This window comes from Staurois parvus, unplaced genomic scaffold, assembly GCF_062004578.1.
Source record: "Staurois parvus isolate SC_StPar_1 unplaced genomic scaffold, SC_StPar_1.0 ptg002731l, whole genome shotgun sequence".
Lineage (NCBI taxonomy): Eukaryota > Metazoa > Chordata > Amphibia > Anura > Ranidae > Staurois > Staurois parvus.
In genome coordinates, this window is record NW_028320527.1 from 66,851 (window position 1) to 90,900 (window position 24,050).

Sequence of the window (24,050 nt, forward strand, 5' to 3'; positions counted from 1 at the left end):
CTTCCGTCCCAGCAATACACAGACAGAAGATGGACATCCATAAGACGAACACAAGGGAAGATAAACGATGGGATGGGGGAGAGGATGGGGGGGGGGGGGGGGAACGACACCTCAACAAAAGGAGGCTGGATCCTACAGGTCAGGATATCGTATGGAAAAAATGGACGTTCTTTGGAGGTCAGATTTTGGACAGAGAGGACAACTGGTACTCAAGAGGCATGAAAGAGGCCATCTACGTCCCACCATCAACGAACGTGGGAACCATCAACAAACGCGGGAATCATGAACACGGGAACCTCCATCAAACGCGGGAATCATGAACACGGGAACCACAATCAACAAACGCGGGAATCATGAACACGGGAACCACCATCAAAGAATACTGGAATCATGAACATGGGAACCACCATCAACAAACGCGGGAACCATGAACACGGGAACCACCATCAACAAACGCGGGAACCATGAACACGGGAACCACCATCAATGAACAAGGGAACGACCATCAACAAATGCGGGAATCATGAACACGGGAACAACCATCAACGAACACGGGAATCAATGAACACGGGAACCACAATCAATGAACACGGGAACCACCATCAACAAACGCAGGAATCATGAACATGGGAACCATCATCAACAAACGCGGGAATCATGAACACGGGAACCATCATCAACAAACGCGGGAATCATGAACACGGGAACCACCATCAATGAACACGGGAACAACCATCAACAAACGCGGGAATCGTGAACACGGGAACAACCATCAATGAACACGGGAACAACCATCAATGAACACGGGAACAACCATCAATGAACACGGGAACAACCATCAACGAACACTGGAATCACGAACGTGGGAAACCGCCATCAACGAACGCGGGAACCGCCATCAACGAACGCGGGAACCGCCATCAACGAACGCGGGAACCGCCATCAACGAACGCGGGAACCGCCATCAACGAACGCGGGAACCGCCATCAACGAACGCGGAAACCGCCATCAACGAACGCGGAAACCGCCATCAACGAACGCGGAAACCGCCATCAACGAACGCGGAAACCGCCATCAACGAACGCGGAAACCACCATCAACGAACGCGGAAACCACCATCAACGAACGCGGAAACCACCATCAACGAACGCGGGAATCATGAACACTGGAACCACCATCAACGAACACGGGAACCACCAATGAACACGGGATCCACCATTAACTAACACTGGAATCATGAACATGGAACCCACCATCAATGAACACGGGAACCACCATCAATGAACATTAGAATCATGAACACGGGAACCACCAATGAACACGGGAACCACCATGAACGAACACTGGAATCATGAACATGGAACCCACCATCAATGGAACTACCATCAATGAACATTAGAATCATGAACACGGGAACCACCAATGAACACGGGAACCACCATGAACGAACACTGGAATCATGAACATGGAACCCACCATCAATGGAACCCACCATCAATGAACAGGGTTGGGGGCCTTCAACACCGAGTGTTTTCCACGTTAGACCGTTTTATCTTCTCTACCAACAATTCACAACTGTAGACACGTGACTAGGAGGATTACCACCTATGCAGACACCAAGGACAGGGTGATGTCACTACAAGGGGGGGGTGGGGGGGTGTTGGTGGATCTGCAACTCACACCTTCCACCCTGTTCTTGGACAATCCACATCTACACCTTCCATGATGATTGTATGAAGGTGTCCCGTGTGGATAGGTACCGGGGTATCTTCCCGACACAAGGAAGTGGAGAAGCTACAAAATGTCTTCACCATTCCAGAACAAGTCCGGGTGGGTGGCACCACCTACCACCAGCTTTGGTTTTAGATCTGCTCTAGGTTCCATCTTACTTTGCTGAAAGGATTTTATGGTCCACGTCATCCAGGGAGGAGCTGTGAGCCACGTGGAACGTCCCGAACAAAGTGTTCCTCTTCTTCTTTATCTTCTCTGCCTAGGAGACAAGACCAAAGCAATGAGAGAGCGCCCCCCGGAGGTCAGAGCTTTGTAGTACGAGGGGGAATTCTGCCAATTCATAAAGTAACTCGAGGCATTTCCCCTTCTTCGGTAACCCCAAACCAATCTCCAGTGTAGATCCATCTTTCCTAACCTTTCACCCCTGAGGAACCAATAAAACCAGTTCTCAGTCTTGGGAAAACCCTTGTAACACCAGTTCACTGGGGGGAGGGGTCAGTGGGAAGCCACAGGACCAAGGTAGTGATGTCACCACTGGTGGCATCAGTGCTGGCTGCAATGGAGGCACAGCGAGTATAAGGGGTTAGGGGGAACCTTAGAGCTTGAACCCTCAAGGTATGAAGGTCTTCAAGGATGACCGTCCAACTGTGTGCATTTCGGAATCTCCAGCTCTCGGTCTCAGAGTCGGGGATCAGGGTTGGTGGTGTTACTCCCTCGTATTCTCTCCCATGTCAGCCCAGATGGAAGGCCCCCCATAGAGTCTCCTGCCTGAGCTCAGGGCAGACAAATCCTGACGGCCCATCATTTGTGTGTCTTATGAGCTGAGCTCAGGCAGGAATCAGGACACCCTCTTGGGGGCCCTAAAGCCCGATACAATGAAGCCACCCCCCAGCTAGAACAGCTATAATAACCCGAGACTAGATATACCAGGTACCTGCTGAGACATCCCACCAATGGCGGCCTCTCCCTCCCCTCCCCCAATAGCAGCTTTCCACCAATGTTATTGGAGGATCTCCCCCATGGTGTCCTCACACCGCGCTCCGACACCCCCAATCAGAAGAGATTCCATTGGATGACCCCCCCCCAGGTCTCACCCCTTCCTTGGCCAGCAACAGCTGCTTCTCGGCGTTCTGCTTCTTGATGTTGTAGTATTGGACCTCCACCTCGTGCGTCAACTGCAACCACTTCTGGAGGGACTCCGGAGCCGACCAACTGCTGTGCGACTCCAACTCCTTCTCCGCATTGCGCAGAGCCATCCGCACCTGACGAGGTCACATGGAGACGGTTAGAGAGGACACACCCACCTGATCCCGGGTCACCTGGGTGGGAGGAACCAACGTCTGGACAGTGTGTTGTCATAGAGACGGTTAGAGAGGACACACCCACCTGATCCCAAGTCACCTGGGTGGGAGGAACCAATGTCTGGAGGCTTTGTATCGTCAGAGACGGTTGGAGAGGACACACCCACCAGATCCCAGGTCACCCAGGTGGGAGGAACCAACGTCTGGAGGCTTTGTGTTGTCATAGAGACGGTTAGAGAGGACACACCCACCTGATCCCAGGTCATCTGGGTAGGAGGAACCAACGTCTGGACAGTGTGTTGTCCTAGAGACGGTTAGAGAGGACACACCCACCTGATCCCGGGTCACCTGGGTTGGAGGAACAAACGTCTGGAGGCTTTGTGTTGTCATAGAGACGGTTAGAGAGGACACACCCACCTGATCCCGGGTCACCTGGGTGGGAGGAACAAACGTCTGGAGGCTTTGTGTTGTCATAGACACGGTTAGAGAGGGCACACCCACCTGATCCTGGGTCACCTGGGTGGGAGGGACCAAAATCTGGAGGCTTTGTATCATCCTAGAGACGGTTAGAGAGGACACACCCACCTGATCCCGGGTCACCTGGGTGGGAGGAACCAATGTCTGGAGGCTTTGTATCGTCACAGACGGTTGGAGAGGACACACCCACCAGATCCCAGGTCACCCGGGTGGGAGAAACCAATGTCTGGAGGCTTTGTATCATCAGAGATGGTCAGAGAGGACACACCCACCTGATCCCGGGTCACCTGGGTGGGAGGGACCAACGTCTGGAGGCTTTGTATCGTCATAGAGATGGTTAGAGAGGACACACCCACCTGGGGCAGGGACTTTGACAGTGTTAAAGGGCACTGTAGCCAATGACCATGTGCAGCATGTGTGGGGGTGTGGCTACAAGGGGGCGGTGCTGGAACAAGGGAAGCCCCACACTCGGATGTAGAAGATGGAGTTCAGAGACCCCCAACACACAGCACACACCGGAGGGCGCTATCACCTGCTCCAGCTCCTGCTCTGCATACTTCTGGCGGCTCAGCTCGTTCTCCGTCCCCTCCCGGAGCTCCCGCAACCTCTGCGCCTCCTGCTTGGCCAACTGGATCTCATTCTGCAGCTTCTTCTCCAGATGGACCTTCTCCACCTCCACCGTCCGGTGCTCCTCCTGGGCCTTCTGCAGCCTGAAACACAAAGATGGCCGCTTACTACCCCGGCCTTCCACCCCGGGGGTCTCCGAGACAAGGGAGGCTGAGGCAGGGGCTGATCTGTGGCCAACATTTGTGAGCTCCACCAAGAACTGATCATCTATGAAGGAACATCTCAGTCCAGGAAGATGGTGACCTTGGATGATGGCTGGAGATCAGCTTTACCTGTGAGTATGGAGGTTCAGTAATGGTCTGTCTGGGTCCAAGTCCTGAACTTCATAGGAGTGGGGAGGACTACCGGGGAGCCCGCCACCCCCACAGGGACCGCCGGGGAGCCCGCCACCCCCACACGGACCCCGCCACCCCCACAGGGACCGCCGGGGAGCCCGCCACCCCCACAGGGACCGCCGGGGAGCCCGCCACCCCCACACGGACCGCCGGGGAGCCCGCCACCCCCACACGGACCGCCAAAGGAGCCCGCCACCCCCCCACGGAACCTGCCACCCCCATACGGACCACCGGGGAGCCCGCCACCCCCACACGGAACCCGCAACCCCCACACGGACCACCAAAGGAGCCCACCACCCCCACACGGACCACCAAGGAGCCCGCCACCCCCGCACGGACCACCGGGGAGCCTGCCACCCCCACACGGACCCGCCACCCCCACACGGACCACCAAAGGAGCCCACCACCCCCACACGGACCACCAAGGAGCCCACCACCCCCACACGGACCACCAAGGAGCCCACCACCCCCACACGGACCACCAAGGAGCCCACCACCCCCACACGGACCACCAAGGAGCCCACCACCCCCACACGGAACCCGCCACCCCCACACGGACCACCGGGGAGCCCGCCACCCCCACACGGACCACCGGGGAGCCCGCCACCCCCACACGGACCACCGGGGAGCCCGCCACCCCCACACGGACCACCGGGGAGCCCCATACAGACCACCAGGGAGCCCGCCAGCCCCACACGGAACCCGCAACCCCCACACGGACCACCAAAGGAGCCCACCACCCCCACACGGACCACCAAGGAGCTCACCACCCCCACACGGACCACCGGGGAGCCCGCCACCCCCACACGGACCACCGGGGAGCCCGCCACCCCCAAACGAACCACCGGGGAGCCCGCCACCCCCACACGGAACCCGCCACCCCCACACGGACCACCAAGGAGCCCACCACCCCCCACACGGAACCCGCCACCCCCACACGGACCACCAAGGAGCCCACCACCCCCCACACGGAACCCGCCACCCCCACACGGACCACCAAGGAGCCCACCACCCCCACACGGAACCCGCCACCCCCACACGGACCACCAAGGAGCCCACCACCCCCACACGGAACCCGCCACCCCCACACGGACCACCAAGGAGCCCACCACCCCCACCCCGGACCCCTAAAGAGCCCGCTCTAGAATTCTCCACATTCCAGACCAATATAACCCATACAGAATATTGCCCCCCCCTCCCTCCCCCCACAGGCAGCACTGTGCACAGCCGGCCACTAGGGGGCAGAATGATGACACTGGAGGGTGTCATGACCTGTGATCTCCAGAGAGGGGGGGGGGGGGGCCTGGAGGGGAAATGTACCCAGAAGGGTCAGACTATGAAATAGCAGGATGGAGGAGCTGGGCCAGCACAGACAGTAAATCACACCCCCCCTCCCCAGGAGAGGAGAAGACACAGTAGGATGGAGGAGCTGGGCCAGCACAGACAGTAAACACCCCCCCTCCCCCCCCAGGAGAGGAGAGGACACGGTAGGGTAGAGGAGCTGGGCCAGCACAGACAGTAATCACCCCCCCCCCCCAGGAGAGGAGAGGACACGGTAGGATGGAGGAGCTGGGCCAGCACAGCCAGTAATCACCCCCCAGGAGAGGACACGGTAGGATGGAGGAGCTGGGCCAGCACAGACAGTAATCACACCCCCCCCAGGAGAGGAGAGGACACGGTAGGGTAGAGGAGCTGGGCCAGCACAGACAGTAAATCACACCCCCCCTCCCCAGGAGAGGACACGGTAGGGTAGAGGAGCTGGGCCAGCACAGACAGTAATCACCCCCCCCCCCAGGAGAGGAGAGGACACGGTAGGATGGAGGAGCTGGGCCAGCACAGACAGTAATCACCCCCCCAGGAGAGGAGAGGACACGGTAGGATGGAGGAGATGGGCCAGCACAGACAGTAATCACACCCCCCCAGGAGAGGACACGGTAGGATGGAGGAGCTGGGCCAGCACAGACAGTAATCACCCCCCCCCCAGGAGAGGAGAGGACACGGTAGGATGGAGGAGCTGGGCCAGCACAGACAGTAATCACACCCCCCAGGAGAGGACATGGTAGGATGGAGGAGCTGGGCCAGCACAGACAGTAATCACACCTCCCAGGAGAGGACACGGTAGGATGGAGGAGCTGGGCCAGCACAGACAGTAATCACCCCCTCAGGAGAGGAGAAGACATGGTAGGATGGAGGAGCTGGGCCAGCACAGACAGTAATCACCCCCCCCAGGAGAGAAGACACGGTAGGATGGAGGAGCTGGGCCAGCACAGACAGTAATCACCCCCCCCAGGAGAGGAGAGGACACGGTAGGATGGAGGAGCTGGGCCAGCACAGACAGCAATCACCCCCCCAGGAGAGGAGAAAACACGGTAGGATGGAGGAGCTGGGCCAGCACATACCGTAATCACCCCCCCCCCCCAGGAGAGGAGAAGACACGGTAGGATGGAGGAGCTGGGCCAGCACAGACAGTAATCACCCCCCCCAGGAGAGGAGAGGACACGGTAAGATGGAGGAGCTGGGCCAGCACAGACAGTAATCACCCCCCCCCTCCCCAGGAGAGGAGAGGACACGGTAGGGTAGAGGAGCTGGGCCAGCACAGACAGTAAACACCCCCCCCAGGAGAGGAGAGGACACGGTAGGGTAGAGGAGCTGGGCCAGCACAGACAGTAATCACCCCCCCCCCCAGGAGAGGAGAGGACACGGTAGGATGGAGGAGCTGGGCCAGCACAGACAGTAATCACCCCCCCCCCAGGAGAGGAGAGGACACGGTAGGGTAGAGGAGCTGGGCCAGCACAGACAGTAATCACACCCCCCCAGGAGAGGAGAGGACACGGTAGGGTAGAGGAGCTGGGCCAGCACAGACAGTAATCACCCCCCCAGGAGAGGAGAGGACACGGTAGGATGGAGGAGCTGGGCCAGCACAGACAGTAATCACCCCCCCCCCCCAGGAGAGGACACGGTAGGATGGAGGAGCTGGGCCAGCACAGACAGTAATCACCCCCCCAGGAGAGGAGAGGACACGGTAGGATGGAGGAGCTGGGCCAGCACAGACAGTAATCACACCCCCAGGAGAGGAGAGGACACGGTAGGATGGAAGAGCTGGGCCAGCACAGACAGTAAACACCCCCCCCCCTCCCCCCCCAGGAGAGGAGAGGACACGGTAGGGTAGAGGAGCTGGGCCAGCACAGACAGTAATCACACACCCCCCCCCCAGGAGAGGAGAGGACACGGTAGGATGGAGGAGCTGGGCCAGCACAGACAGTAATCACCCCCCCCCTCCCCAGGAGAGGAGAGGACACGGTAGGGTAGAGGAGCTGGGCCAGCACAGACAGTAAACACCCCCCCCAGGAGAGGAGAGGACACGGTAGGATGGAGGAGCTGGGCCAGCACAGACAGTAATCACCCCCCCCCCAGGAGAGGAGAGGACACGGTAGGGTAGAGGAGCTGGGCCAGCACAGACAGTAATCACACCCCCCCAGGAGAGGAGAGGACACGGTAGGATGGAGGAGCTGGGCCAGCACAGACAGTAATCACCCCCCCAGGAGAGGAGAGGACACGGTAGGATGGAGGAGCTGGGCCAGCACAGACAGTAATCACCCCCCCCCCCCAGGAGAGGACACGGTAGGATGGAGGAGCTGGGCCAGCACAGACAGTAATCACCCCCCCAGGAGAGGAGAGGACACGGTAGGATGGAGGAGCTGGGCCAGCACAGACAGTAAACACCCCCCCCCCTCCCCCCCCAGGAGAGGAGAGGACACGGTAGGGTAGAGGAGCTGGGCCAGCACAGACAGTAATCACCCCCCCCCCCCAGGAGAGGAGAGGACACGGTAGGATGGAGGAGCTGGGCCAGCACAGACAGTAAACACCCCCCCCCTCCCCCCCCAGGAGAGGACACGGTAGGGTAGAGGAGCTGGGCCAGCACAGACAGTAATCACACACACACCCCCCCCCAGGAGAGGAGAGGACACGGTAGGATGGAGGAGCTGGGCCAGCACAGCCAGTAATCACCCCCCAGGAGAGGACATGGTAGGATGGAGGAGCTGGGCCAGCACAGACAGTGATCACCCCCCCCCCCCCAGGAGAGGAGAGGACACGGTAGGGTAGAGGAGCTGGGCCAGCACAGACAGTAATCACCCCCCCCCCCCCCAGGAGAGGACACGGTAGGATGGAGGAGCTGGGCCAGCACAGACAGTAATCACCCCCCCCCCAGGAGAGGAGAGGACACGGTAGGATGGAGGAGCTGGGCCAGCACAGACAGTAATCACCCCCCAGGAGAGGAGAGGACACGGTAGGATGGAGGAGCTGGGCCAGCATAGCAGGCAGTCCTTGTTACGGACAGTCTGGTGGGGGGGGGGTCTGTGTTGGGAGGCGGTCTGACATCGGTGGGGGGGAGGGGCTATCTGGGCTATTTATAGAGAGATATATTTAGTGCTGAGGCCTCAGGATGGTATATATAGCCGCAGCACATGTTCCTGGACTGCAATACACCTCTATGGAGCACAGGGGGCGCCGGTCCCCCTCCGGACCCCACACAGGGGGCGCCGGTCCCCCTCCGGACCCCACACAGGGGGCGCCGGTCCCCCTCCGGACCCCACACTGGGGGCGCCGGACCCCACACAGGGGGCGCCGGACCCCACACAGGGGGCGCCGGACCCCACACAGGGGGCGCCGGTCCCCCTCCAGACCCCACACAGGGGGCGCCGGTCCCCCTCCGGACCCCACACTGGGGGCGCCGGACCCCACACAGGGGGCGCCGGACCCCACACAGGGGGCGCCGGACCCCACACAGGGGGCGCCGGACCCCACACACAGCACAGGGGACACCACTTACCGATGACCCACCTATGGGGACTTCTCTGTATTGAGCCATTTCGTTGTCTTACTATCATATAAAATGCCTCCATGACATCACATGATGACATCACAGGTTTCCACCAATCACAGCAGAGACAATCGTCTGCCCATATAAGGACACCCCAATTCCTGATCTCAGATGGTGAGATGAACGTTCTCAGCTCCTCCACATCTCAGGGTGGAGTTCCCCAGGAAAACGTTCCATGGATTTCTATCCTTCAGTAATTGGCCGTCTGTGGATGAGAACTGACTTCATCACCCAACGTGAGTCCAACCGGCCCATCGCCCAGCGTGAGTCCAACCAGCCCGGCCCATCGCCCAACGTGAGTCCAACCAGCCCGGCCCATCGCCCAACGTGAGTTCAACCAGCCCGGCCCATCGCCCAACATGAGTCCAACCAGCCCGGCCCATCGCCCAACGTGAGTCCAACCAGCCCGGCCCATCGCCCAGCGTGAGTCCAACCAGCCCGGCCCATCGCCCAGCGTGAGTCCAACCGGCCCGGCCCATCGCCCAACGTGAGTTCAACCAGCCCGGCCCATCGCCCAACGTGAGTTCAACCAGCCCGGCCCATCGCCCAACGTGAGTTCAACCAGCCCGGCCCATCGCCCAACGTGAGTCCAACCAGCCCGGCCCGTCGCCCAGCGCGAGTCCAACCAGCCCGGCCCGTCGCCCAGCGTGAGTCCAACCAGCCCGGCCCATCGCCCAACGTGCGTCCAACCAGCCCGGCCCAATGTGCGTCCAACCAGCCCGGCCCATCTCCCAATGTGCGTCCAACCAGCCCGGCCCATCGCCCAACGTGAGTCCAACCAGCCCGGCCCAACGTGAGTCCAACCAGCCCGGCCCATCGCCCAACGTGAGTCCAACCAGCCCGGCCCATCGCCCAACGTGAGTCCAACCAGCCCGGCCCAACGTGAGTCCAACCAGCCCGGCCCATCGCCCAACGTGAGTCCAACCAGCCCGGCCCATCGCCCAATGTGCGTCCAACCAGCCCGGCCCATCGCCCAATGTGCGTCCAACCAGCCCGGCCCATCGCCCAATGTGCGTCCAACCAGCACGGCCCATCGCCCAATGTGCGTCCAACCAGCCCGGCCCATCAGGAGGCCCAGCGGACAGCAGCTCACCTCTCCTGAAGGTCATGCAGGCTTTGCTCGGCTCGGTGAAGTCCCTCCAGGTCCTTCATCATCTTCTTCATGTGCTCCTTGGAGTAGCGGTTCTGGATGTAGGCAAACCAGCAGCCTCCGACCCCGATGACGATGGACACGACCAGCATGAAGTCCTTCAGGTGGTTGTGACGGGTCACTGCAGGGGGGACAGAACCGGAGACATGGTCAGAGGGACGCAAACAGGAGGTTCAAAAACTGACCAATACTGGTCATCGATCAACGGGAGAAACGGAACTCAACATCCCTATCTTCTATTGTCTCCACCAGCCTCCACCGGGTCCCCCCCATCAGCCTCCACCGGGTCCCCCCCAATCAGCCTCCACCGGGTCCCCCCCAATCAGCCTCCACCGGGTCCCCCCCAATCAGCCTCCACCGAGGAATGGAGGTTCGGGGCCATCTAGGGAGGAATGGAGGTTCGGGGCCATCTACGGAGGAATGGAGGTTCGGGGCCATCTACGGAGGAATGGAGGTTCGGGGCCATCTACGGAGGAATGGAGGTTCGGGGCCATCTACGGAGGAATGGAGGTTCGGGGCCATCTACGGAGGAATGGAGGTTCGGGGCCATCTACGGAGGAATGGAGGTTCGGGGCCATCTAGGGAGGAATGGAGGTTCGGGGCCATCTAGGGAGGAATGGAGGTTCGGGGCCATCTAGGGAGGAATGGAGGTTCGGGGCCATCTACGGAGGAATGGAGGTTCGGGGCCATCTACGGAGGAATGGAGGTTCGGGGCCATCTACGGAGGAATGGAGGTTTCTACACAGACAGCCCAGAGCCTTCACACGCAGATACATACATACATACATACATACATGGTCCTGAGCCTCCATACATACATGGTCCTAGGACTTGATAGTCGTGGCGGGATGTGAAGTCTATAGAATGGACCGAGGAATATGAAGCCTCAGCGGCCTCTCTCTGTCTCGGGGTTCCTCCAGGAGGTTGCTGGGGGTTCCTCCAGGAGGTTGTTGGGGGTTCCTCCAGGAGGTTGTTGGGGGTTCCTCCAGGAGGTTGCTGGGGGTTCCTCCAGGAGGTTGCTGGGGGTTCCTCCAGGAGGTTGCTGGGGGTTCCTCCAGGAGGTTGCTGGGGGTTCCTCCAGGAGGTTGTTGGGGGTTCCTCCAGGAGGTTGCTGGGGGTTCCTCCAGGAGGTTGTTGGGGGTTCCTCGGGCAGAGAACAATGTCTGCCTCTCAGAGGAGCACCAACCATGAAGAACGACCTTCTCAGCCAATCGGTAAGGAGGGGATTCTTCCCGGCAACCATCAATGTCAGGAAAATTTGTCCACGTGACCACCGATGGACTGCGAAGGTTCGATAGAGTCCACTTCTTTGGGTTTTTTTTTTACCAGGTGTATATTTATTGTTTTGGATCCACCCACCGGATCCGCCCACCGGATCCCATCACCAGATCCGCCCACCGGATCCCGTCACCAGATCCACCTACTGGATCCACCCACCAGATCCCGTCACTGAATCTAGCAGTTTTTCGGCAGGAAAGCAAAGTGCTGAGCAAACTCTTGGTGATACAAGAATCCTGTAAAATGATATTGGAAAAGGTTCAAGGACAGAGATGGGTTGGTCTCCAGTATGGTGAGATTCCACCAGGAGGACATTTTGGCCCCTGGATCTATGGTACTGAAGGCACCTTATCCAAGTCCTTGCTCTCCTGCACCAGCAGCGAGTCCGGCCTGGTAGGAGGACTTTTTGGATCCTGGATCTATGGTACTGCAGGCACCTTATCCAAGTCCTGGCTCTCCTGCACCACCAGCGAGTCCGGCCTGGTAGATCTTTTTGGACCCTGGATCTATGGTACTGAAGGCACCTTATCCAAGTCCTGGCTCTCCTGCACCAGCAGCGAGTCCGGCCTGGTAGGAGGACTTTTTGGACCCTGGATCTATGGTACTGCAGGCACCTTATCCAAGTCCTGGCTCTCCTGCACCAGCAGCGAGTCCGGCCTGGTAGGAGGACTTTTTGGACCCTGGATCTATGGTACTGCAGGCACCTTATCCAAGTCCTGGCTCTCCTGCACCACCAGCGTGTCCGGCCTGGTAGGACTTTTTGGACCCTGGATCTATGGTACTGCAGGCACCTTATCCAAGTCCTGGCTCTCCTGCACCACCAGCGTGTCCGGCCTGGTAGGACTTTTTGGACCCTGGATCTATGGTACTGCAGGCACCTTATCCAAGTCCTGGCTCTCCTGCACCACCAGCGTGTCCGGCCTGGTAGGACTTTTTGGACCCTGGATCTATGGTACTGCAGACACCTTATCCAAGTCCTGGCTCTCCTGCACCACCAGCGAGTCCGGCCTGGTAGGAGGACTTTTTGGACCCTGGATCTATGGTACTGCAGGCACCTTATCCAAGTCCTGGCTCTCCTGCACCAGCAGCGTGTCCGGCCTGGTAGGACTTTTTGGACCCTGGATCTATGGTACTGCAGGCACCTTATCCAAGTCCTGGCTCTCCTGCACCACCAGCGTGTCCGGCCTGGTAGGACTTTTTGGACCCTGGATCTATGGTACTGCAGACACCTTATCCAAGTCCTGGCTCTCCTGCACCACCAGCGTGTCCGGCCTGGTAGGACTTTTTGGACCCTGGATCTATGGTACTGCAGACACCTTATCCAAGTCCTGGCTCTCCTGCACCACCAGCGTGTCCGGCCTGGTAGGACTTTTTGGACCCTGGATCTATGGTACTGCAGGCACCTTATCCAAGTCCTGGCTCTCCTCCACCACCAGCGAGTCCGGCCTGGTAGGACTTTTTGGACCCTGGATCTATGGTACTGCAGACACCTTATCCAAGTCCTGGCTCTCCTGCACCACCAGTGAGTCCGGCCTGGTAGGAGGACTTTTTGGACCCTGGATCTATGGTACTGCAGGCACCTTATCCAAGTCCTGGCTCTCCTGCACCACCAGCGAGTCCGGCCTGGTAGGAGGACTTTTTGGACCCTGGATCTATGGTACTGCAGGCACCTTATCCAAGTCCTGGCTCTCCTGCACCAGCAGCGTGTCCGGCCTGGCAGGACTTTTTGGACCCTGGATCTATGGTACTGCAGGCACCTTATCCAAGTCCTGGCTCTCCTGCACCACCAGCGTGTCCGGCCTGGTAGGACTTTTTGGACCCTGGATCTATGGTACTGCAGGCACCTTATCCAAGTCCTGGCTCTCCTGCACCACCAGCGTGTCCGGCCTGGTAGGACTTTTTGGACCCTGGATCTATGGTACTGCAGGCACCTTATCCAAGTCCTGGCTCTCCTGCACCACCAGCGTGTCCGGCCTGGTAGGACTTTTTGGACCCTGGATCTATGGTACTGCAGACACCTTATCCAAGTCCTGGCTCTCCTGCACCACCAGCGTGTCCGGCCTGGTAGGACTTTTTGGACCCTGGATCTATGGTACTGCAGACACCTTATCCAAGTCCTGGCTCTCCTGCACCACCAGCGTGTCCGGCCTGGTAGGACTTTTTGGACCCTGGATCTATGGTACTGCAGGCACCTTACCCAAGTCCTGGCTCTCCTCCACCACCAGCGAGTCCGGCCTGGTAGGACTTTTTGGACCCTGGATCTATGGTACTGCAGACACCTTATCCAAGTCCTGGCTCTCCTGCACCACCAGTGAGTCCGGCCTGGTAGGAGGACTTTTTGGACCCTGGATCTATGGTACTGCAGGCACCTTATCCAAGTCCTGGCTCTCCTGCACCACCAGCGAGTCCGGCCTGGTAGGAGGACTTTTTGGACCCTGGATCTATGGTACTGCAGGCACCTTATCCAAGTCCTGGCTCTCCTGCACCACCAGTGAGTCCGGCCTGGTAGGAGGACTTTTTGGACCCTGGATCTATGGTACTGCAGGCACCTTATCCAAGTCCTGGCTCTCCTGCACCACCAGCGAGTCCGGCCTGGTAGGAGGACTTTTTGGACCCTGGATCTATGGTACTGCAGGCACCTTATCCAAGTCCTGGTTCTCCTGCACCAGCAGCGTGTCCGGCCTGGTAGGACTTTTTGGACCCTGGATCTATGGTACTGCAGGCACCTTATCCAAGTCCTGGCTCTCCTGCACCACCAGCGTGTCCGGCCTGGTAGGACTTTTTGGACCCTGGATCTATGGTACTGCAGGCACCTTATCCAAGTCCTGGCTCTCCTGCACCACCAGCGTGTCCGGCCTGGTAGGACTTTTTGGACCCTGGATCTATGGTACTGCAGGCACCTTATCCAAGTCCTGGCTCTCCTGCACCACCAGCGTGTCCGGCCTGGTAGGAGGACTCCCGTATATTCCATCATCGCTGAGCTCTGGACTCCTTATAATCTGACAACTCCAGAAAGTGACTCACAAAGCCGACCTAATGAGGGGCAATCTTTGTGCGTCCGCCGCCTCGGCCACTCCCACCGCACACATGTCATCAATCGCGGGGGATGGGGATCATTATGTACAATTACAGATCAAGCCGCCGTGACCTCCTCCGCTTGGCTTCATCTTCGTTGGGTCATCACCATATATGTCTCCTTACAAATGCCGGAACCCTGAACCAGCAGGAATGTCTACTACACGCGGGACAACCAACCCGAGGGACAACCTGAGGGACAACCAACCCGAGGGACAACCTGAGGGACAACCAACCCGAGGGCCAACCCACCCGAGGAACAACCTGAGGGACAACCTGAGGGACAACCAACCCGAGGGACAACCTGAGGGCTAACCCACCCGAGGGACAACCTGAGGGACAACCAACCCGAGGGACAACCTGAGGGACAACCAAACCGAGGGACAACCTGAGGGACAACCCACCCGAGGGACAACCTGAGGGACAACCAAACCGAGGGACAACCTGAGGGCCAACCAACCCGAGGGCCAACCCACCCGAGGGACAACCTGAGGGACAACCCGAGGGACAACCAACCCGAGGGACAACCTGAGGGCTAACCCACCCGAGGGACAACCTGAGGGACAACCAACCCGAGGGCCAACCCACCCGAGGAACAACCTGAGGGACAACCCGAGGGACAACCAACCCGAGGGACAACCTGAGGGCTAACCCACCCGAGGGACAACCTGAGGGACAACCAACCCGAGGGACAACCTGAGGGACAACCAAACCGAGGGACAACCTGAGGGACAACCCACCCGAGGGACAACCTGAGGGACAACCAAACCGAGGGACAACCTGAGGGCCAACCAACCCGAGGGCCAACCCACCCGAGGGACAACCTGAGGGACAACCCGAGGGACAACCAACCCGAGGGACAACCTGAGGGCTAACCCACCCGAGGGACAACCTGAGGGACAACCCGAGGGACAACCAACCCGAGGGACAACCAACCCGAGGGACAACCTGAGGGACAACCAACCCGAGGGCCAACCCACCCGAGAAACAACCTGAGGGACAACCCGAGGGACAACCAACCCGAGGGCCAACCCACCCGAGAAACAACCTGAGGGACAACCCGAGGGACAACCAACCCGAGGGACAACCTGAGGGCTAACCCACCCGAGGGACAACCCGAGGGACAACCCGAGGGACAACCCACCCGAGGGACAACCCACCCGAGGGACAACCCACCCGAGGGACAACCCGAGGGACAACCAACCCGAGGGACAACCTGAGGGACAACCCACCCGAGGGACAACCTGAGGGACAACCAACCCGAGGGACAACCTGAGGGACAACCCGAGGGACAACCAACCCGAGGGACAACCTGAGGGCTAACCCTCCCGAGGGCCAACCTGAGGGACAACCCGAGGGACAACCAACCCGAGGGACAACCTGAGGGCTAACCCTCCCGAGGGACAACCTGAGGGACAACCCGAGGGACAACCAACCCGAGGGACAACCCGAGGGACAACCAACCCGAGGGACAACCTGAGGGACAACCAACCCGAGGGACAACCCACCCGAGAAACAACCTGAGGGACAACCCGAGGGACAACCAACCCGAGGGACAACCTGAGGGCTAACCCACCCGAGGGACAACCCGAGGGACAACCAACCCGAGGGACAACCAACCCGAGGGACAACCCACCCGAGGGACAACCCACCCGAGGGACAACCCACCCGAGGGACAACCCACCCGAGGGACAACCTGAGGGACAACCCACCCGAGGGACAACCTGAGGGACAACCCACCCGAGGGACAACCTGAGGGACAACCCACCCGAGGGACAACCCGAGGGACAACCAACCCGAGGGACAACCTGAGGGCTAACCCACCCGAGGGACAACCTGAGGGACAACCCGAGGGACAACCAACCCGAGGGACAACCAACCCGAGGGACAACCTGAGGGACAACCAACCCGAGGGCCAACCCACCCGAGGGACAACCTGAGGGACAACCCGAGGGACAACCAACCCGAGGGACAACCTGAGGGCCAACCCACCCGAGGGACAACCTGAGGGACAACCCGAGGGACAACCAACCCGAGGGACAACCAACCCGAGGGACAACCAACCCGAGGGACAACCCACCCGAGGGACAACCCACCCGAGGGACAACCCACCCGAGGGACAACCAACCCGAGGGACAACCCACCCGAGGGACAACCCACCCGAGGGACAACCCACCCGAGGGACAACCCACCCGAGGGACAACCTGAGGGACAACCCACCCGAGGGACAACCTGAGGGACAACCCACCCGAGGGACAACCCGAGGGACAACCCGAGGGACAACCAACCCGAGGGACAACCCGAGGGCTAACCCGAGGGCCAACCCACCCGAGGGACAACCCGAGGGACAACCCGAGGGACAACCCGAGGGACAACCCGAGGGACAACCAACCCGAGGGACAACCCGAGGGACAACCCGAGGGACAACCAACCCGAGGGACAACCCACCCGAGGGACAACCCGAGGGACAACCCACCCGAGGGACAACCCGAGGGACAACCCGAGGGACAACCAACCCGAGGGACAACCCGAGGGCTAACCCGAGGGCCAACCCACCCGAGGGACAACCTGAGGGACAACCCGAGGGACAACCCGAGGGACAACCCGAGGGACAACCCGAGGGACAACCCGAGGGACAACCCGAGGGACAACCAACCCGAGGGACAACCTGAGGGACAACCCACCCGAGGGACAACCTGAGGGCTAACCCACCCGAGGGACAACCCACCCGAGGGACAACCCACCCGAGGGACAACCCACCCGAGGGACAACCCACCCGAGGGACCGTCTGCTTGGCACCCGATTATGGAGAATAAGCCCCTCCCCCTCTGATAAGGTTCGCATTTATACCAGTACAGTCCTCCTGAAGGGTTAACAAGGAACACGGGAGGATCCAACAACCCGGGGGCCCGCGGGACACGGGAAGGAGGCGAGCTGGGACCCCCGGGACACGGGAAGGAGGCGAGCTGGGACCCCCGGGACACGGGAAGGAGGCGAGCTGGGACCCCCGGGACACGGGAAGGAGGCGAGCTGGGACCCCCGGGACACGGGAAGGAGGCGAGCTGGGACCCCCGGGACACCGAAGAGAGCTGGGACCCCCGGGACACCGAAGAGAGCTGGGACCCCCGGGACACCGAAGAGAGCTGGGACCCCCGGGACACCGAAGAGAGCTGGGACCCCCGGGACACCGAAGAGAGCTGGGACCCCCGGGACACCACGAGGCAACCAGCCAGTATCCAGGAGCGTGATGATCTTGGTGCGGACATCCCACACTGAGGGCAGAGTTGGGTCGGTTTGTTCCCCCAAAAACACAAAGGAAGGTCCCGCCTGGGACTTGATAGTACAAAATGTCTGAACGGCAAATGCCAATCCTACAAAGGGACCATAAAACGGACCCAAAAGGTCCAATAAACCCAAGTCCTCATATACAGAGCAGGACCCCATGTCGTTGTATACAGGATGTGTCCTACTACACAGTGATGGGGCATCTCCATGGTGGTCACGAGGGTGTAATGAGGACTTGGGTTTATTGGACCTTTGGGTCCGTTTTATGGTCCCTTTGTAGGATTGGCATTCGCCGTTCAGACATTTTATACTTGTGACTCCATAAAGTCCCAGGCGGGACCTTCCTTTGTGCTCTGGACTGTTCATCTGGGATGCCGGCAGGACACTATTATGGGACCCCTGCATCCACGTTGTTACTCCGGCTCTCATGCGCCGTGGTCAGGGCACAGCCGGGCGTGGTCCTCCATATACAGACCTCCGGTGATGTGCTGAGGTATGTGCAGGGCAAAGGGTTAAATCCCTTCATCACCGGGGACTGATGTGGTGAGAAGGTCGGAGTCCAGGCCATCCTGACCCTTCAGCTTTGGGTGGAGAAGGTGCGGCAATGACCGCTGAAAGGGGCAACGCAGCCTTAGAGATCTGACTGGTCCTCTTCGGGGGTCAGAGGTTAAAGGGGAAGTGTTTGAGAAGGTGAAACGTTGGGGGTGGGGTTAATTCAAGGAGTCAGGCTAAGCTTCTGAAGTGGGGAGGTTAAGTGTTAGGAGGGTCCAAGACGGGGGGGGCTTAAGGGTCCAAGACGGGGGGGGCTTAAGGGTCCAAGACGGGGGGGCTTAAGGGTCCAAGACGGGGGGGGCTTAAGGGTCCAAGACGGGGGGGGCTTAAGGGTCCAAGACGGGGGGGGCTTAAGGGTCCAAGACGGGGGGGGCTTAAGGGTCCAAGACGGGGGGGGCTTAAGGGTCCAAGACGGGGGGGGCTTAAGGGTCCAAGACGGGGGGGCTTAAGGGTCCAAGACGGGGGCTAAGGTTTGGAACAAGGTTAGGGTCCACTTAGAACCTTGACTGGTTTGTATGAATCCCAGTGTCCCCACCAGGAAGATTTCCCCTCACTTCCTGTCCCAGTGGAAGTGGGGAAGAGGAGGGTTTGGGGCTGAATTTCTCCTGACGAGAGTACATATCTGACAGGGGTTCTAACACTTCTTCGCTCTCCATGGAGGGGAGGTCCACCAGTAGAGGTGATCTGTGTGTAGATCTGAAGGCCTCCTTTACAGAGCCGTGTCTGGGCTGGTGACCCCTTTAGCTGGCGCTGGATTGGCTCAGCGAGGGGTTGGCGGTGGATTTTCCAGAGCCTGGCAGCGCGGTCCTCCGGCCTCACTCCCCACATCCGTCACAGTCCCGATTCCCGGAGGACTCCACTTCCTCCTATTATGAAGGAACATTTTGGCCGTTCTTGGCCGCGCGGGTCGGGTTTCACGCCGTGCGAATTTATAAATGAAAAGACCTAAAAATAATCTGTGTTTATGGAAGGCGCTGTGTGTTCTGAGGGGCCGCCGGTTACCAGGGAGAGCGGAATGCACAACTCACAGCAGAAATCTTCCAGAAAACCTCCTTCGGGGGGACAGACGGAACGCAGGAACCCGCCAACCACACACAACCACAGATATTACGGGGCCCAGAAATTCCAACGACAAGTCGCTAACCTGATTAGGATTTCATCTCAGTCACACAGCCTAGTGCTGCAAGATTCATCAGGCTTGTCACAGGAGGATCCACAAGCCACGCCAAGGCCAGGAGGAGCCCCAGGCCACGCCAAGGCCTGGAGGAGCCACAGGAAACGCCAAGGCCTGGAGGAGCCACAGGAAACGCCAAGGCCTGGAGGAGCCACAGGAAACGCCAAGGCCTGGAGGAGCCACAGGAAACGCCAAGGCCAGGAGGAGCCACAGGAAACGCCAAGGCCAGGAGGAGCCACAGGAAACGCCAAGGCCAGGAGGAGCCACAGGAAACGCCAAGGCCAGGAGGAGCCACAGGAAACGCCAAGGCCAGGAGGAGCCACAGGAAACGCCAAGGCCAGGAGGAGCCACAGGAAACGCCAAGGCCAGGAGGAGCCACAGGAAACGCCAAGGCCAGGAGGAGCCACAGGAAACGCCAAGGCCAGGAGGAGCCACAGGAAACGCCAAGGCCAGGAGGAGCCACAGGAAACGCCAAGGCCTGGAGGATCCACAGGAAACGCCAAGGCCAGGAGGATCCACAAGCCAAGGCCTGGAGGATCCACAAGAAAAGGCCAGGAGGTGCCCAGGTCAGGCAAACAAGTGTGCAATCAGGTGTCAGCAAAACCTTCACAGCATGATATCCAACAGACAGCCAAATAACCCGAGACTCATAGGGAACAACCCCAGCGATACCCCGCCAAGGTCAGACTGTGAGGGAATCTTTTGTTCACCCTTCTACCTCTTTCACAAGGGAAGGTACCACAGCCAGACTGGTGCATGAGATGCCAGAAGAACGCAAGGATGAACAGGGACCCATCATCCACCACAAGACCAGGAGGATCCAGCACAAGACCAGGGAGGATCCAGCACAAGACCAGGGAGGATCCAGCACAAGACCAGGGAGGATCCAGCACAAGACCAGGGAGGATCCAGCACAAGACCAGGGAGGATCCAGCACAAGACCAGGGAGGAACCAGCACAAGACCAGGGAGGATCCAGCACAAGACCAGGGAGGATCCAGCACAAGACCAGGGAGGATCCAGCACAAGACCAGGGAGGATCCAGCACAAGACCAGGGAGGATCCAGCACAAGACCAGGGAGGATCCAGCACAAGACCAGGGAGGATCCAGCACAAGACCAGGGAGGATCCAGCACAAGACCAGGGAGGATCCAGCACAAGACCAGGGAGGATCCAGCACAAGACCAGGGAGGATCCACCACAAGACCAGGGAGGATCCACCACAAGACCAGGGAGGATCCACCACAAGACCAGGGAGGATCCACCACAAGACCAGGGAGGATCCACCACAAGACCAGGGAGGATCCACCACAAGACCAGGGAGGATCCACCACAAGACCAGGGAGGATCCACCACAAGACCAGGGAGGATCCACCACAAGACATCTGCTTTATCAACTCCTGGAGACAGGGCCCTTCCCCTCACCAGAGGTAGACTATGGAGTCCAATCAGACTCTGCCGGGGATGTCACCTGCGTGGCACAAGGTCCCAATATCTGAGCACAAGAATATACAAAGTCCAAAGCATACATCAGGTGTCCCCAGCAGAGTCCCCCTTCCCATCATGCGTCCCGTTTGGAAGGAGCAGGGGGTTTGTGGGGGGGAATTTGGGTGGAGGGAGGCACTTTTTGGGGGGAGTTAGGCATTTTTCGGGGGGTTCTGGGGTGGAAGGAACAAGGGTGGGTTTGGGTTGGAAGGAATGGGAGTTCAGGGTGGAGGGAGGAATTTTTTGGGGGGTTCTGGAGTGGAAGGAATGGGGGTTCTGGTTGGAACAGGGGGTTCAGGGGGGGATTTGGGTGGGAGGCAGGCCTTTTTTTGGGGGGGTTCTGGGGTCGAAGGAATGGGGGTGGGTTCTGGTTGGAAGGAACAGGAGGTGGAAGGAATCGGGTTCTGAGTGGAGGGAGGCATTTTTCGGGGGGGGGGGGTTCTGGGGTGGAAGGAACGTGGGTGGGTTTGGGTTGGAAGGAATGGGGGTTCTGGTTGCATTTGGGTGGAGGGAGGCATTTTTCGGGGGGTCCTGGGGTGGAAGGAATGGGGGTGGGTTTGGACTGGAAGGAATGGAGGTTCTGGTTGGAATAAACAAGGGGTTTGGGTGTGGAAGGACCGGGGGGGGGGGGGATTTTTGGTGGAGGGAGGCATTTTTCAGGGGTTCTGGGGTGGAAGGAATAGGGGTTCTGGTTGGAAGGAACAGAGCGTTTGGAGGAGGAGGGAGGCATTTTTCGGGGGGGGTTCTGGGGTGGAAGGAACGTGGGTGGGTTTGGGTTGGAAGGAACGGGGGTTCTGGTTGGAAGGAACAGGGGGTGGAAGGAATGGGGTTCTGGGTGGATGCAGGCATTTTTCGGGGGGTTCTGGGGTGGAAGGAACGGGGGTGGGTTTGGGTTGAAAGGAACAGGGTTGATTTGGGTGGAGGGAGGCATTTTTCGAGGGGTTACTCACACAGTGGGGGTCCGAAGAGCACCGTGTCCAAGGCTTTGAGCTGCATCTTCTGCCTGTGGCTCCTGTCGGTCATCTTCAGGAGGGTCCCCGTCATGGTGGCGTTGGTGACGGCCAACCTGGGGGGGGAGAGAATGGAGTCAGACTGGAGGAAGCCATAGATCGTCCCTCACCTCCAACATTGGCCAAATGAGTGCATTACGTCGGAGCAGCCAATGAGAACTCTCCGCTGACAGGCCTGACACACGGCATTCTGGGTAAGTGAACGATCAATGTCCCACGTGGGGAGAACATTCTTCGATCACCCGGAATGACACGTTATCGCTCAGGACAGTCATAAATTCCACGCAGTCCTCATCGCTCATCACATTGATGATCCTCGGCACCGCACCCCCCGGGCTCCGAGCAACCAGGAGGACAGGAAACGATCCCGGAGTCACCATGGCGATGACACCAAGGACGAACGATGCTACTGAACCGAGGACACCGAGTTATAGAGAAACCTCCATCTCCTGTGTACGCGGCACGTTCTATTCCGGGTTCTCACCCGCTACTGTCCTGTACATGTTCCATGCATTGCTGTACCGACCCGTCTAGGCCAGGCAGAGCCCCGGGAGATGAGGGCTTCATGGGCCCCATCACTAACCTGCAGCATGTAGAGGACGACCAATCACATTTCATGAGCCCTAGAAGGAGGCTAATCACATGACCAGGGTGGGAGGAGCCATGAGAAATGCTGCGGGCGCCGTGCAACGCCGTCCCGATTTCTACGCAGAGCACTGCTGAGAGCAAACGGCGGCACCGAGCCCATTCCGCGTCTCTTCCGTACTCTCATTGCTAGTCATGTGACCATAGTGAGGTTTGGGGGGGAAGGGGGGGGGGGAAGACAGGGGGCGGAGCCGTATTACAGCGACACCCTCACGTCTCCAAAATTCACAAGTTGTAGACAATTCGGTCCGGGATCTCACCCAAGATGGAACTCCGACATCGGCTCCATACTCCGCGACTCCCGCAGTGATGACACCACCTCGAGTGGTCACATGAGTGGGCGGGAAGACACGCCTCTATTACAAGGTAGGCGGGGCGTCGCCTAAGACGTCCAGAAGATCGCCATCGAAATTGAGGTCTACCTAACCGTAAAATTTGTTAGTTTAGTATGTGGGGGGAGGGGTCAAATTGTAAAACCGCGTCAGATGCAAGGAGGCGGGCGGGAGGTGGGCGTCGGGCGGAAGGAGACCGGGTCGAGGGCGTCGGGCGGAAGGAGACCGGGTCGACGGCGCCGGGCGGAAGGAGACCGGGTCGACGGCGCCGGGCGGAAGGAGACCGGGTCGACGGCGCCCGGCGGAAGGAGACCGGGTCGACGGCGCCCGGCGGAAGGAGACCGGGTCGACGGCGCCCGGCGGAAGGAGACCGGGTCGACGGCGCCCGGCGGAAGGAGACCGGGTCGACGGCGCCCGGCGGAAGGAGACCGGGTCGACGGCGCCGGGCGGAAGGAGACCGGGTCGACGGCGCCGGGCGGAAGGAGACCGGGTCGACGGCGCCGGGCGGAAGGAGACCGGGTCGACGGCGCCGGGCGGAAGGAGACCGGGTCGACGGCGCCGGGCGGAAGGAGACCGGGTCGACGGCGTCGGGCGGAAGGAGACCGGGTCGACGGCGCCGGGCGGAAGGAGACCGGGTCGACGGCGTCGGGCGGAAGGAGACCGGGTCGACGGCGCCGGGCGGAAGGAGACCAGCGACGGGGTCAGGTGGAAG

At 59.8% G+C, this 24,050-nt stretch overlaps 1 protein-coding gene across 2 annotated transcripts in view; it reads right to left on the reverse strand.

Moving 5' to 3' along the window:
- Positions 1–22,418, reverse strand: part of STIM1 (stromal interaction molecule 1) — a 34,744-nt gene extending 12,326 nt beyond the window's left edge. For both annotated transcript variants that reach the window (XM_089666488.1, XM_089666486.1), the window contains exons 1-5: positions 22,302–22,418; positions 10,447–10,624; positions 4,042–4,219; positions 2,826–2,993; positions 1,890–1,990 (exon numbers count right to left, since the gene is read on the reverse strand). In XM_089666488.1, coding sequence (XP_089522614.1) covers positions 1,890–1,990; positions 2,826–2,993; positions 4,042–4,219; positions 10,447–10,624; positions 22,302–22,395 — 719 coding nt within the window. In that variant the 5' untranslated portion in view covers positions 22,396–22,418. The remainder of the gene's footprint in view (positions 1–1,889; positions 1,991–2,825; positions 2,994–4,041; positions 4,220–10,446; positions 10,625–22,301) is intronic.
- Between the last annotated feature and the right edge of the window lie 1,632 nt (positions 22,419–24,050).